General features: G+C 41.2%; 1 protein-coding gene across 8 annotated transcripts in view; it reads right to left on the minus strand.

The window, feature by feature from the left end:
- The window catches only part of BTRC (beta-transducin repeat containing E3 ubiquitin protein ligase), a 124,746-nt gene that overhangs the window by 105,708 nt on the left and 4,236 nt on the right, over positions 1 to 14,802 (minus strand). For 5 of the 8 annotated variants that reach the window (XM_082223445.1, XM_082223443.1, XM_082223450.1 and 2 more), the window contains exon 2: positions 1,470 to 1,538. The exons of the other annotated variants lie outside the window; for them this stretch is intronic. In XM_082223445.1, coding sequence (XP_082079571.1) covers positions 1,470 to 1,538 — 69 coding nt within the window. The remainder of the gene's footprint in view (positions 1 to 1,469; positions 1,539 to 14,802) is intronic. 8 annotated transcript variants of the gene reach the window in all.

A 14,802-nucleotide genomic window follows, 5' to 3' on the forward strand; every position in this document is an offset into this window, starting at 1 on the left:
AGAAAGAAAAATACGGTACTACCCATTCATGTATTTCAATATAATACTGCCTGGGCAAGAAGTATTTTAATTAGGTCAGTAAATGCAAAGACAACACGAGTACTTCAGTCAACATGAAAATTAATGAGCAGATTGAGGTTCTGATTTCCAGTGGTAGTGGCAAAAGTAGCCTTTAAGAAAACGAGAAGGGGAACTACTTAGGACAGAATCTATTTTTTAGCAGGTCTCTTAGCCAAGGTCCTACACAGAAAAGAACAAAGCTATTTCAACAATGATCTTGCGTTTGATCGCACTAGGGATAGATTCTAGCACCCTCAACTGAGCTCTTGTTGCAAACAGTCTTGTACGTTACTAATAGTTTAGAGGTGGTATGCAGATGAAACTAAAGACCTACTATAAGGTTTCCTATGTTATTTTCTTTGAGGAAGGGATCTCACATTTCTTTGCTGATCTCTCTAACAATCCAAAATGTTTCGTGCATAAAATAAACTAGTCCTTGAGCTGCTGGGCTGCTTGCAGAGCAAAGAAAATGAGACACCCCAAGATTCTCTCCTCCCACTTAAAACTTTAGGTTTCATTATTTTATTTTCTCCTACTCAGTTCAAGGAGTTCTTTATCCATTTGTTTCATTAGGCGCAGAGCACCAGAGAGACTTTCATTCTAACAGTCGCCTTCAAAACTGTAGTTGCCACAACAACCAGATGCAGCTTAGCTGCATTGTTCTCATTTGTTAGTACCATGACACAATCGTTCCATCTTCCTACAATGAAGCAACTTTTCATTTCTACTTTTCAAGGATGTTACATTTCCCCACAAAGATACAGATGTGCCGTGAGTGTGCATGTGTCATACATGCAAAGTTGAAAACAAGATTCTTTTGGGAGAATTGTTATACCAGATTTGTTTTGAGATGTTGACAGCAATTGCTAGAGCCAGGCTGCTGAAACATCTAAAGCTTGGCCTTTAATAATCACCAAAGTAATATAGCGCCAGACCACATCTGAGCAGGGACTCCCAATAGTGTCAGATTGTGTCAAACTGCAGGATTGTTATGGGATGCGAGCAAATGTCCACACTTGTTTTACCCAATCAAATCTGAATTAGGCTCTAGATGCAAGCCTCCTGTGTATTAACCCACTGGCCTCCCTGTTATTACCACCACCACAGACCTTCACATTTGAAGGCTAATTTTAATTCAGCAATTTGAGTTGTTGCTGCAGATCTTGCTATACAGTGCCCCACTCTCCCTTCTGATGATCCTTGTTTGAACTTTTACTCACGAGAAGTGCAAACAGGAGATGCACACAACATGCAGACACACAACACTCACAAATATATAGATGTAGTGAATATCTGATTACACATCACCATGAGGGTATTGAACTGTATGTGTACTTGACCAATGAAACAAACACGAGTTTTCTGGTGCAAGCCCTCACAAGAGATGAGAAACAGTAACACAGTCCAACCTGCTTTAGCCATGCTTGGTATCCAGAAGATGAAAGTTGGAATCCATCTTTAGGCATGTGTATTCTGGGCTAGGAGAGAATAGACATAAGAGACCTCCTTTTACATTGAGACCTGGCTAGCCTACCCTTATTTCCAGGTGAACATAAACACCAAACACACTCTCAGCCATACACATAAAGATGCATTCTTCAGGGGAATTGCAGGGAGGCTGCTACTCTATATAGCATTAATAATAGAACCTTAGGAAAAGAAAGACGATAAAGAATGCCCAACTCACAGAGGATTTTGCGCAGGTAAACATCTCTAGAACAGTTAACCCACGTAATACAGCTATAGCGTGGCCCACCGACACCCAAGATCGTCCATTAAGCTTTTTTGGGGAGATTCTTCACGGCAGCCACGGGAATATAAGTAGTGTGGGTTTTTTTAATTAAAAAACCCCTGTGCATTCACCATCCGTGTATAAGATGGCCAATTTTTGACAAAAAAATTAAGCAAATTATTAAAGCAAAAATAAGCCAAAAATTTTTTTTGTCTCGTACATGGAAAAATACAGTAATTCACATACCATGGATGGGGATCATTGTATGCAAGCTACTTAAGGAGAATTTCTTAGGTGATGGCCATATCCCTCCAATCTACTTTATACACGTACAACATCATCTTCAGGTTCACCCTGAGAAGATCTGATCTCTTCACAGCCTACTGCTGGAAAGGGTAAGGGGTTCAAGCAGCTATGTGCTTGTTCCTTACAGCCTTTTTCATTAAAGGATGCATATGTGAGCCTATACAGCACCAAACCCCTTCATTTTCTTCTGACATGCCTGATCTAAAACTCTATGCAAACAGGATAACCACAATTAGAGCAGTTTTTTGATGTGGGAATTCTACTTGAAGAGCACAACAACTCACAGAGCATCAGTTTAAAACAGTGATTGTTCAAAATGTGTTCTGAAGAACGCTGGGGGTTCCTTGAAAGCTTGTGAGAGAATTCTCAATGAGAAGACCAGAAAAGGCAGGCAAGCTTCCTTAACAGTTTCCCCCACCTATTATTAATTACAGTGGACGCTTGGGTTGTGAATGTGATCTGTGCAGGATGCACATTTGCAACCTGCAGTGGCACTTCTGCGCATGCGCGACTGCCAAAATCCGGAAGTAACCCGTTCTGGTACTTCATGGTTTCGGCGGTCCATAACCCGAAAAAACGCAACCTGAAGCGTCTGTAACCTGACTGTATTACTATTATTGTTATTAAATTTATATCCTACGCTCATTCTGAAGGAGTCCAGGGCAGCACCTTCTTCTAAAATGCACAGCCAATAGTTGTATGCATTCCAAGATGCACTATAAGTTCAGGCAGAGCAATAGTAAGGCTTAGCAGGTTTATCCAGAGCTCCATAGGTATTGATTGTAAATTCTAGAATACATTCCAGATGTTCCACAACATACAGAGAATGAGCAGGCATTAAAACGGCAAACACAGTTCAGTGTAAGCAAGTGTAAATAATGTATAGTGGGACAAAAAAACCCTAACTTCACATATACACTTGGGACAGAATCGGCCCTGGTCACTCAAATGGATGATCTTCTTTCTGAGAGGGACTGAGGAAGTTTACCTTTGTTGCTCTTAACAGAATATCAAAGGGTGGTGACCAAAATAAGGGCATTTTCTGCTGCTGCCCCTGTTCTGTGGGTTGCCCTTCCCTCTACCATATGTGAAGCAGCAATCTCAGTTGCTTCACACATCTCTCAGGCTTTCCCTAACCCATGAGGTTTATGTATGCAAATACCCTGAATCTCTGTATTACTTACTTTTTATATTGTTTCATTGTTTTTAGTTTGTGTTTTTGGTTTAATGAATACTGTTTTTATATTGCACATAGTGTACAGCACTTAAGAGATTTTGAAAATATTAAGCTGTTCAGAAAAGCTTCTAAATAAACAAATGCACTAATGTGGTCTGAACTGGCAGCAACAGACCAGGAAAGAGAGCGTCAGGACTTAGCAGATAACTTGATGAACATGTCGACCCAGCAGCTGTGAAAAAAGGTGCATTCCGCGTTAGGGATCATTGGAAAAGGGCTTGAAAATGAAACTGCCAACAACAAAATGCTGTTATACCAATCTATGGTGCAACCACATTTGGAACACTGTGTATAGTTCTGGTCACCACACATCAAAAAGGATGTTGCAGACTTGGAAAAGAGGTTTTAAAAGGGCAGCGCAGCCTAAAATATCCAGGGGCCATAGCAACTCCCTTGTGAAGAAAAGTTATGATATTTGGAGCTCTTTTTTTTAAAAAAAGTACATGATAAAGGTATATAAAATTATGCACGGTGGGTAGAAAGTGGATAGGCACCTCTCATAATAGCAGAACCAAGAGTCAACTAATGAAGCTAGACAGTTTTAAAAAGGATCAGTGTCAGGGAACTGCCATCGGAGGGACAGGTGGTGGAAGGGCTCACGGAGGTTGGGAGAGACCCTGCAGCTGAAGCAGGAACCAGCAGGGGGAGAGGTGGGTCTCTGAGGGAAAGCGAGCAGGAGGGATGGCTCAGGGACTCTTCCAGCGAGAACAGTGGGGAGGTTTCTGGACCTCCCATAGGGAGACCCACTCCTCGCCGGAAACTGTCACGCCGTGAGTCAAGAAGACGTGTTTCCGTTAAGGAGCTTTTATGTTGGAAGCGATTCCGAAAGCAGCCACTGTCGGAATCTGCCAGTGACTAGAGGAGCCATGTTTGAGGGGCTCCGTCACAGACAGAGGTTTGTGGACTTGAGCAAACTCTGAGAGACTACGATTTTACGCACAAGCAGCTCATCATCCCATCACAATCAGTATTGTGGCTGATGCTGTCCATATGTGACTGGTACAGACTTGCATTCTCACAACAGAATTTCACCTTCTCCACCCTCAGCAAACCCTCAAAATCTGTTATGGAGGGTTGAGATCCCCTCTGGAGCAGCTTTCAGGAGCATATGGAGGGCTGCAGGAGGAAGGAGAGGAAGGAGAAATCCCACTGCATGCGTGGAAGTACTTCTTCATACAGTTCACAGTTATGGAATTTGCTGCAAGATGCAACCATTCTATACAAGTTTTACAAGCATGATCCCATGGGAACCCTCTCCACCCCATCATGCAGTGTATTACCCAGCCTAACACCTGCCAAATTCCAATTCTGTAATGTGCTGCAGCAACCCAAACATTGTATTTAATATGTAGCCTACTTCTAGGGCTGTCTCCTCAACAGTCTCCCTCCCACGATGTACTAAAGTCATTAGCTCGTTCTGATTTCAAACTGGCCATCTTTTCCCTGCAATCTTTAACTGACTTTTTGTTTTATTACCTTCCTTTACCCCTTCTTCCATTTTTAACTTAATGGATCTAGCAGTCTCTAGTGAGGTCTGAAAAGGCTGTTTTCTCAGAATGAGTCAATATTTTAAATTCTATGGAATGCATTTGTTTTCCCTCTAAAAAATAAATATAAAAATGCAGCCTTTAAAAGACAGACATTAAATTACAGACCTCAGTTCCTATTTTCTAAGCCTAATACAACCCCTGAAGGCTTACAATATTTGAATCACAGCTGGAGCCATGGTTACCATACAGTTTAAATATCAGCTTCTTTACTGTGCAATTTGTTTTAAAAATCAAATCAGAGGCTGTGTCATAAACAAGTGCTAATTAAGTAGCAAGCAAGAAGAGGGCTTTCTGTGCAAGAAAGGTTCTTAAATATCTGCCTCTCCAATCCTGTAAGAAAGGATAAATAAAGCCAGCTGGGAAAATTATGGGCCAAAACTGGCATGAGACATACACACACAAACAAAACTGTGGCTGGCACTAACCCTCCAGTGTTATTCCTTTCAGATGAGAGTCAGGAGGCTACAGATTATGATAAGCTTCTTGCTTTTAGGTGAACAATGCCAAGTTAGCATGGCAATGTGAATTTGATCACTTAATTCTGTGAGGGCATAAGCATATTCCTACGCAGCCTCTATGCTTCAAGCCACTCAATTCTGAAACAATAGAAATCAAAACTGCAGCTCCCTTTTGGCACCACAGAACTACTGCTGGGATGGCAGAATATTTATTATTTTTATGTAGTCCTTTGGACAGATGCATTTTGTTAACAACAAGAACCCTGTAATTTATTGCAATCCCCTATTTGGCAAAATTCATTTATTCTTAGCTAAATGCTTAGCTAAGAATAAATGAATTTTTAATACAGTTTTTAGAAACACTTGTCACTGCTTCAGCATTTCCATTTAGTGAATAGGACTGATGTTGTTCTCAGCAGGGGGTGATATTTTAATGATGCAATGCTGCACTTCCTAGAAGACAGACAAGCCTCATGAGGCAGATTATAGGACTAAAGAAACTCAGATCCCATTAAAAGCAGACAGCTCCAGACCATTTTTAAAATTAATTTTGTTTAATGATAAAATGTGCTATAACAGGTGGGTAGCCAATTGTAAAATTAACCAAAACATAGTTAAAGGAACAGAAGAATGTTAGAAAAGCAAATACAATAATGCTCCCACTACCAATTTACCAGATGCATCTGTGGAAATACTGGCACCTATCAATACTTCATTTTTGCTGTCTACAAAGCAGGTGCAGAGTCTACATTCCTTTAAGCTTAGACCATTTGTCCATCTAACTCAGCATTGTCTACACTGACTGGCAGCAGCTCTCCAGAGTTTCAGACAGAAATATCCCCCAGCCCTATCTGGAAATGCTGACGATTGAACCTAGGACCTTTTACCACTGCACCACAATCCTTCCTTGCTTTATCAAAGCCTGAAATGTTCAGAAACATTCACAGCAAGAAATATATTTGAATGAGTTGCCTTCAACAAAAGCTTGTTGCAAAGAGGCTTTTGCTTTTAGTTATCCATGGCTTCCCATTTCATCCAAACTGGGAGTCATGATTTAATATTAACTACGGCTGTTTCAAAACAAGCCACAGTTGGTGATGATGACCACAGTTCCCAGTCCAGACAAAATGGCAAATTACAGTAAACTAGAAATTGAAACAAAAGCTTCTGAACTCCTCCTCTTGAACATGTATGAAGATGAAAGGGGAGCAGGTGAATGTGTGATCCTGGAGGCAGTTAGGCTCATTCATCATAGTGCTAAACCATGGTTTAGCATTATATCTGAATCTTGCACTGTGTCTTTCTCATCTCTATTTCCCCATAACTCCTATCTAGTCAAAAACTTAGCAGCTAGTATTGTTTTGATTTACTCCACTAACAAGAACTATAATTTAGCACTAACTACTCATGAGGAATTATAGTTCTGCTGGTTGGTGAGCAATTTGCCAAGGAAGACCAGTTTAGCCACTTAAAATAAATATCCACCTGCATATACTAGCACTAATCAGGGCGTGAAATTAAACTTTTTATTCAGTAGAAAATAACTGCTGCAAGGCGGCGATTTAGTGGAAAGCAAATATTAAGGTCAACCTATTCTTCCCAGTGCCTACAGTAGATATGCTAGGAGAGAGGGCATGGAGCACCAAATTCCACTTTTCTAAGTCCATGAAGCTAAATACTTCAATGATGCGTTAGCAAATTTACCATTTGCTTTTACTAATTGCATATATTTAATGAAGCAAACAAAGCAAAAAGCTAAAACAAAATGCTGTTAACTTGAACCCTCCACTCTCCTTGCATTGCCCCCTTAAGGAACTAAAGAACTGAGTCCATTTGTGCACCCCTAAAGCAACTAAAGAATTGAGTCACATCATGAAGACTCAAATCATTCATTTATGTACCAAACTCACAAAATATTTACTTCTCTTTCTCTCTTTTTTTAAAAAAGGCTAACACACAATGGTATCCATTGGTACAATGTGCACATCTCTTGAAAGGAACACTGATTCATCATGTGTGAAGTTCTTTGACCCCAAAGAATTTCCCTTCCACTGCAATAAAGAGAACTGGTCCTTGCACATGTGCTAAACAGCTCCCTCCTTTGAAAGAAATGCAGGGATATGGATTGAGGTGGCGGTTAACGTTGCCTTTCAAAAGAACAAATGTTCAGTTATTGAATATAGAGTAGCATATGCTCATTAGATATTTGCAAAACAAGTAGTGATAGAGTGTGATGTTTATTCAAACCCAACTGTTAAAATTTATATTTACAGCCCACTCTTTCCCAAAAGCTTGGGGTGAATAACAAATTTAAAAACAAATCTGGAATTCCCATTAGAAGTAAAACAACAAAGTAAAAAGACTTCCTTGCTCTGAGTACGTAAAATAATACTCCTCAAAATATGGTTTTTTAAAAATGAAAAAGCACGTAAGAGACAAGCCAGATGTTGTCTACAGAAAGACAAATCTATTTTGGCTCACAGCAAAGTGTTACGACTACCAAGGGAACCCATTTGATCAACTCAGACATTTTGTATAGCTTAAGCCAGCCTTGTATTTAACCACTCGCCTGGTCACCATGGATGGCAAGGAATTACATGCAGAAAAGTAGGCATGCAACACTTTTTGCTAGCCAGTTTTTTACATATAAGTGAGGATAGCAGAGGAGAGATTGAGTGCTCCATCCGCCAGTCCTTCTCATGACTACAAAACAGACTAGTAATTTTTTTTGCACACTAGTCATTTTTGTGGCCTTATTTACAAGGCTGGCTCAAGCTCTAAGAGTTATTTATGGCCCAATCCTTTCTGTTGCTGCATGAGCAAACAAGCAGGTGGAATCAGGCTCCACACCTCTCTACAAAGCAGTGCCTACACTATGAGCTGACTCAAGACATCAAGCCAACAGTGTGAATCAACCTAATTGTTGTAAACAGGCACCACGGTCAGGTGTGGTTTAGTGGCAGAGCACAAAGCCATTACTGAGCATGGGAAAGGGTTGAGAGGCATCAGAACTGGGAAGGACTGAAGGCAGCTTGCATGCTACTGTAAAACCCGTAACACAACCAGCTACACTGGTGTAGTCCTACCCAACCAATACTCTGTAGTAACTGACGGGCAGCACAACAGGATGAACTTACCTCACTTCCATCACACAAGTGCAAGTTACATTTTTAAATGCTAATCTCTGAACTCACAGATACACATGTCTATAGGATCACCATGTCAGTCTATCAAGCTGACTTACTAAAGATCAGGTCATCAACTCAAGCTGCAGTGCCAGTGTTTTCAGCGATGCAATGAGAAAGCTCTCTGCTTTGAAGTGGAAGCAAGAGAACATGGCACATTTCATAATTTGCACTAGCCAAGTCCCTGAAAGGAGACTCCATGTCTTCTACATGGGGTGGGGGAGAAATACTCTGCAACAGCGGCTATAAAGATGCTGTCCATGAACTGGTAAAGGAAAGAGATAATTTAATAATGAAAATAAAATAATAATCTAGCTAAACTCTGTTTAGATCACCAGGGTTTAAATCTCCTGAAATTTAAGTTTGTGAAGAGTTGGGTTTTTTTTGTTTTTTAGAATGATACCCTATAAGATTTAAGTGCTTTGGGTGAGGAATGAAGGGATGGCACAGAGTTAATGTCTTCTCATTCACTACCCACAGCATAACTCTTTTGGCAAAAATGCAGAATATTCAAAAATGCCAAATTAAAAGTACCACAAGGAAAAAAGGGGTTAGAAATGAGTTGCAAAGGTATTTAATTAGAACTCTATACTAATAAGGTTTAACTCCATGCACTGGTAATTAGATTAAGCTGAAGTGGTTGCTAGTCCATTCATGAAAACAGATGTTGCTTCACAGAACCTTGATATCTTTCTTAAATACCTTTGAAAACAAGGATCAGAAAATATGAACTCTTATAAAAGGGGCTTTATTGTATTTTTATAGCATATTACATACCTTGTAAGAATCAGTTTGTTAAGTGTGAATGTCAGTTTTATTCTCTGTCCCCCTTTTTCCTGGCTATTTACAAGCTTTGTAAGAAATTGTTCTTTAATTAAGTCTAAACATAGTTTTATATAAATGGATTCCTGGAATTAAAAACGTTCAGACTTAAGAAATGATTGTTACAGAGACTGTAAGAGGCCGTAAAAAAAAGAATGCCACTTTAAACAAAGATTTCTCATTTTAATTAAAAAGATAATCATCAGAACATTCCTACATTTAACAGAACCATTTGAAGCTACTTTGGGTGGGGGGAAGCCTTCTTTTTGATGCAGGCATATGTAGTGTAGTTTAGATGATATTTAATCAAAGTCCCAGCCAAGGCTATTCTATTGTGTTTTTAAGGACTGTATCTGCAATTTTAGTAGTTTAGTCAAATACATACATTGCTTATTAAACTCATCCATTGTATGCTTGCAAATGGTTGCAACATAATCCAAAACTAATTTAAAGAATCATCTTGGGTTTTGTGGATTTCCTAAATTAAAGACTTCAAACAGAACATTTGATTCCAATATAACAGTAGTATACACCATGCAAGCCACAGACTTGGTTTACAGCCCACATTTTGGAGGCGGCAGCTTTTCTATATTGATAAGCATCCATTGTTTGGAGATGCAAAAAGCTAGCAAAGCTTTAGGCAACTGGTACACACATAACACTTACTCTCCCTTATTCAGTTTCCCCTGAAAGAAGTATCAGTCTGACTTGGTTCACATGTCATGCTAACCCAAACCATGGCTTATTGTGACCACACAAGCCCTCAGAAAGAAGCTCAAAGCCATTTTGCTCCTCCCCAGTCATTCTGGATGCTGCACCATGGTTTGGCTTAGTGTGTCATCCAAACCTGGGCTCATGATTTAACTTTCTCAGATTAACCATGAGCTATAACCGTGAGAACTGTTTCCTAGTTCTGCTGGATCTCTCAGCGGCGTTTGATACCATCGACCATAACATCCTTCTGGACCGTCTTGAGGGGCTGGGAGCTGGGGGTACTGTCATACAGTGGTTCCGCTCCTTCCTCCTGGGCCGTGTTCAGAAAGTGGTGGTGGGGGATGAGTGTTCAGACCCCTGGGCTCTCACTTGTGGGGTGCCTCAGGGTTCTGTCCTCTCCCCTATGCTTTTCAACATCTACATGCAGCCGCTGGGAGAGATCATCAGGGGGTTTGGGCTGGGTGTTCATCAGTATGCAGATGATACCCAGCTCTACCTCTCTTTCAAATCAGAACCAGTGAAGGCGGTGACGGTCCTGTGTGAGTGTCTGGAGGCGGTTGGAGGATGGATGGCGGCAAACAGATTGAGATTGAATCCTGACAAGACAGAAGTACTGTTTCTGGGGGACAGGAGGTGGGCAGGTATGGAGGATTCCCTGGTCCTGAATGGGGTAACTCTGCCCCTGAAGGACCAGGTGCGCAGCCTGGGAGTCATTTTGGACTCACAGCTGTCCATGGAGGCACAGGTTAAATCCGTGTCCGGGGCAGCTGTGTACCAGCTCCATCTGGTACGTAGGCTGAGACCCTATCTGCCTGCGGACTGCCTCACCAGAGTGGTGCATGCTCTGGTTATCTCCCGCTTGGACTACTGCAATGCGCTCTACGTGGAGCTACCTTTGAAGGTGACCCAGAAACTACAACTAATCCAGAATGCAGCAGCCAGACTGGTGACTGGGAGCAGCCGCCGAGACCATATAACACCGGTCTTGAAAGACCTACATTGGCTCCCAGTACGTTTCCGAGCACAATTCAAAGTGTTGGTGCTGACCTTTAAAGCCCTAAACGGCCTCGGTCCAGTATACCTGAAGGAGCGTCTCCACCCCCATCGTTCTACCCGGACACTGAGGTCTAGCACCGAGGGCCTTCTGGCGGTTCCCTCACTGCGAGAAGCCAAGTTACAGGGAACCAGGCAGAGGGCCTTCTCGGTAGTGGTGCCCTCCCTGTGGAACGCCCTCCCACCAGATGTCAAAGAGAACAACAACTATGAGACTTTTAGAAGACATCTGAAGGCAGCCCTGTTTAGGGAAGCTTTTAATATTTGATGTATCACAGTATTTTAATATTCTTTTGAAAGCCGCCCAGAGTGGCTGGGGAAACCCAGCCAGATGGGCGGGGTATAAATGATAAATTATTATTATTATTATTACTATAAACCTTGAATGCAGCTTGTGGTTAGTCTGGAGAGAGGAGGAGAGTTCTGATGACCAGAAAACCGCAAAAGAGAGCTTTCTTGTGGTTGTTTGTGGAGCAATGTAAATTGTGTGGGTATTATTACAATCTATTGTAAGCCGCCTTGAGGATCATTCAAAAAGCAGGGTAGAAATCGTCTATATAAAAAAGTGGACTCAGGATGCTGCAAGACCATGCGGTATAGGAATGGAAACTATGACTGACTTTTCTTACCAACCCAAAATGTTTATTCTGCTTAATATTGAGCATCAACACTACATCCTCAGGGAGTAAATATGTACTCATTTTCCAGGTAGTTTTAGTAATTTCATAGTGTGCATTGGAATGATTTCAGACTAATAATGCCCTTGGTTATCGCTATTTCCTGTGGCGCACTGGTCGGGACCCACTACTGGGCCCACTCCTGTGGTGCACTGGCCGGGACCCACTACTGGGCTGTGGTATGATCAAAAGTGGATTGCAGTAGTAGCACTACCACCATGCAGATATATATCATGAACAATTAAGAAATAGGGCCCAAATCTCTCCTTGGGTTAAACATGGGTCCCTGGTCTGAAAAAGCTAAAGACTAGTCCTGTAGCATAATTTCAACTACAGTGGTGCCCCGCAAGATGCATGCCTCGCAAGACGGAAAACCCGCTAGACGAAAGGGTTTTCCGTTTTTGAGCTGCTTCGCAAGACGATTTTCCCTATGGGCTTGCTTTGCAAGACGAAAACGTCTTGCGAGTGTTCCGATTTTTTTTGCTCCCCCCCCTTTTTCTAAGCCGCTAAGCCACTAATAGCCTTTTAGCCGCTAATCCACTAAGCCTTTAATAGCCGCTAAGCCTTTAATAGCCGCTAAACCGCTAATAGCGCTAATCCGCTAAGGGGGTTGCTTCGCAAGACGAAAAAACCGCTAGACGAAGAGACTCGCGGAACGGATTAATTTTGTCTTGCGAGGCACCACTGTACTCAGCTGCAGAATCTAAAAGACAAATTTGTTGTAGTAAAAAAGCAACAACAAAAAACCCAAAAAATTAACCAAAGGGTGAACTTAATTTTACCACTACAACAACAGATTTGTGGCTATGATGTTTTCAGAAGGTTCTGAAGAACAGTGTTTGTCTTATGAAAGGCTGAAACGGAACACATTTTATGGAAGACAGAGTTCCCAAAGGTCTACACATAGAATGCAAGGGTGCAAAGTTACAATTTTAGACATTCAGACATTATCAAAGAACTTTTGTTCTCTCTCCTATGGGACAGAATATCCTAAGGAGAAACTAATACAACTGGGAAGTTTGGGACCAGTGGCCTATGGCAGTGTTTTTCAACCTTTTTTGGGCAAAGGCGCACTTGTTTCATGAAAAAAATCACGAGGCACACCACCACTGTGTGCAGAGAGGGAGATGTCAGAGCCCCGCTGCTCTCTATGGGGAATCGGATGAGAGCGGACCCCCTGTCCGCTCTCATCCGATCCCATCCGATCTGATCCCCACCTAGGACGGATGGAAAATAGGGTGGACACAGTCCGGCGCCCGCCTAGTGGGCAAAAATTTGACTTTTTTTAAAAAAAAAAAATCTTTAGAATTTTCCCCGCGGCACACTAGTGAAAAACACTGGCCTATGGCATCTATTATCCCTTTCCTATTCAATGTGCAAAATACATCCAATGTTTCATAAAGTCCAGTAATCTGAAGCAAAAGTATAAATCTTATCTATTATGCAATCTAAGAATTAGCAAAGCTAGTTAATACACCCGTTGTGTTAACTTTAATATATATATATATATAAACTTTTCACCAAATAGGTATCAAAGTGGCTTACAACAATAAAAATATACAATTCAGCTCAATTTTGAGTGATCCCTCAAACCAACATCTAGATCAGGGTAGCCAATGTGGTGTCCTCCAGATGTTGTTAAACTACAATTCCCACCACCCCTGGCCTTTGGCTATGCTAGCTGCAGCTGATGGGAATTGGTGGCCTCCAGATGTTGTTGGACTACAGATCTAGTCAGTCACGGACTGGTGGAGGGACAAAGAAACTGGAGGTGAATCACTACAAGACAAAAGGGTGTTGATCTTATATATGAGGAAAGGGGAAACCAGTGGACCCTTCTACTGTTGTCAGTCTACAATTCCCATTAGCCACAGCATGGATGATGAAAGGGAAGGGAAGATACTGTTGTAGCCCAATATCATGAGAAGGGGGCAAGAGGTTCTACACACTGCTTATAGACAACTTCATAAAGGATAAGGCTATCCGTGACTATAAGTGCGTACTACTTCCAAGATCAGAGGTAGCATGCCTCCAAATAGCAATTACTGGGGAACAACAGCAGGAGAGAATGCTATGGTTCTTGTGTTCTGTTTCAGAGTTTTCCAAAGGAATCTGTTGGCCACAGTAGGAAACGGCATGCTGGATAAACAGATCTTCAGTATGATCTGGCAGAACGCGTCTTACATTATTATGGTTTGCAGACCTCTGAATTCCGGGACCCTTCACTGTTGTGTCTGAATTCTCAAATGGCAGCAGTGGCTAGGACTGCCTTTGTTCACTTTGGCTGGCAAAGGACTCTTGAACTCACCTTGTAGCTATTATTAACATACAGTATTGGTATTTCCCGACAGGATTATGCAAACACACTTTGCATGAAACTGCCTTTAAAAAATGCATAGAATCTTCAGTCAATGCAGAATTCTATGGCTTGCCTCTTTATGGAGTAAGGACCAAAATAAGCATTTAACAGCAATTTTAGCTCACCTGCACCTGCCTCCAGCACTGATTATTACTTTTAAACTCCAATCCTTTAAAGACATACCTAGATATAAGCACTGCTAATCACAATAAGACTTACTTCTGAGTAAACATGCAAAACATTGGGTTTTTTTATAGTCTGCCAGGCCAGTGCATATCTTTGATTGTCTAACACTCCTAAGAACACGTTCTACCACATATACCTTCCCATCCCTTCAAATTAGAGGATCATTGTATCAAATTTTATTTTGCCTTTAAGTCACTTTATGTGCTCCTTTACTGGAGCAGAAACATATATAATAAATGAATAAATAATGTTTACTACCTTTTGAAAGGCAGCATATCTTTTGCCCAAGCTTTCCCTGGCTCATAAAATTATACCATGTTATTAATGAAATTCTATTTTACCTGTTTTTATAATACTATTTATGTTTGCATCTCCATTTTTATGACACTGTTTTATTGTTTTTATGTTGCAATCTTGTATGCTGCTTAAGAGGTTTTTAAATATCAAGTGGTTTAGAAATGCT

Source organism: Podarcis vaucheri, assembly GCF_965113315.1.
Source record: "Podarcis vaucheri genome assembly, chromosome: 5".
NCBI classification, from domain to species: domain Eukaryota; kingdom Metazoa; phylum Chordata; class Lepidosauria; order Squamata; family Lacertidae; genus Podarcis; species Podarcis vaucheri.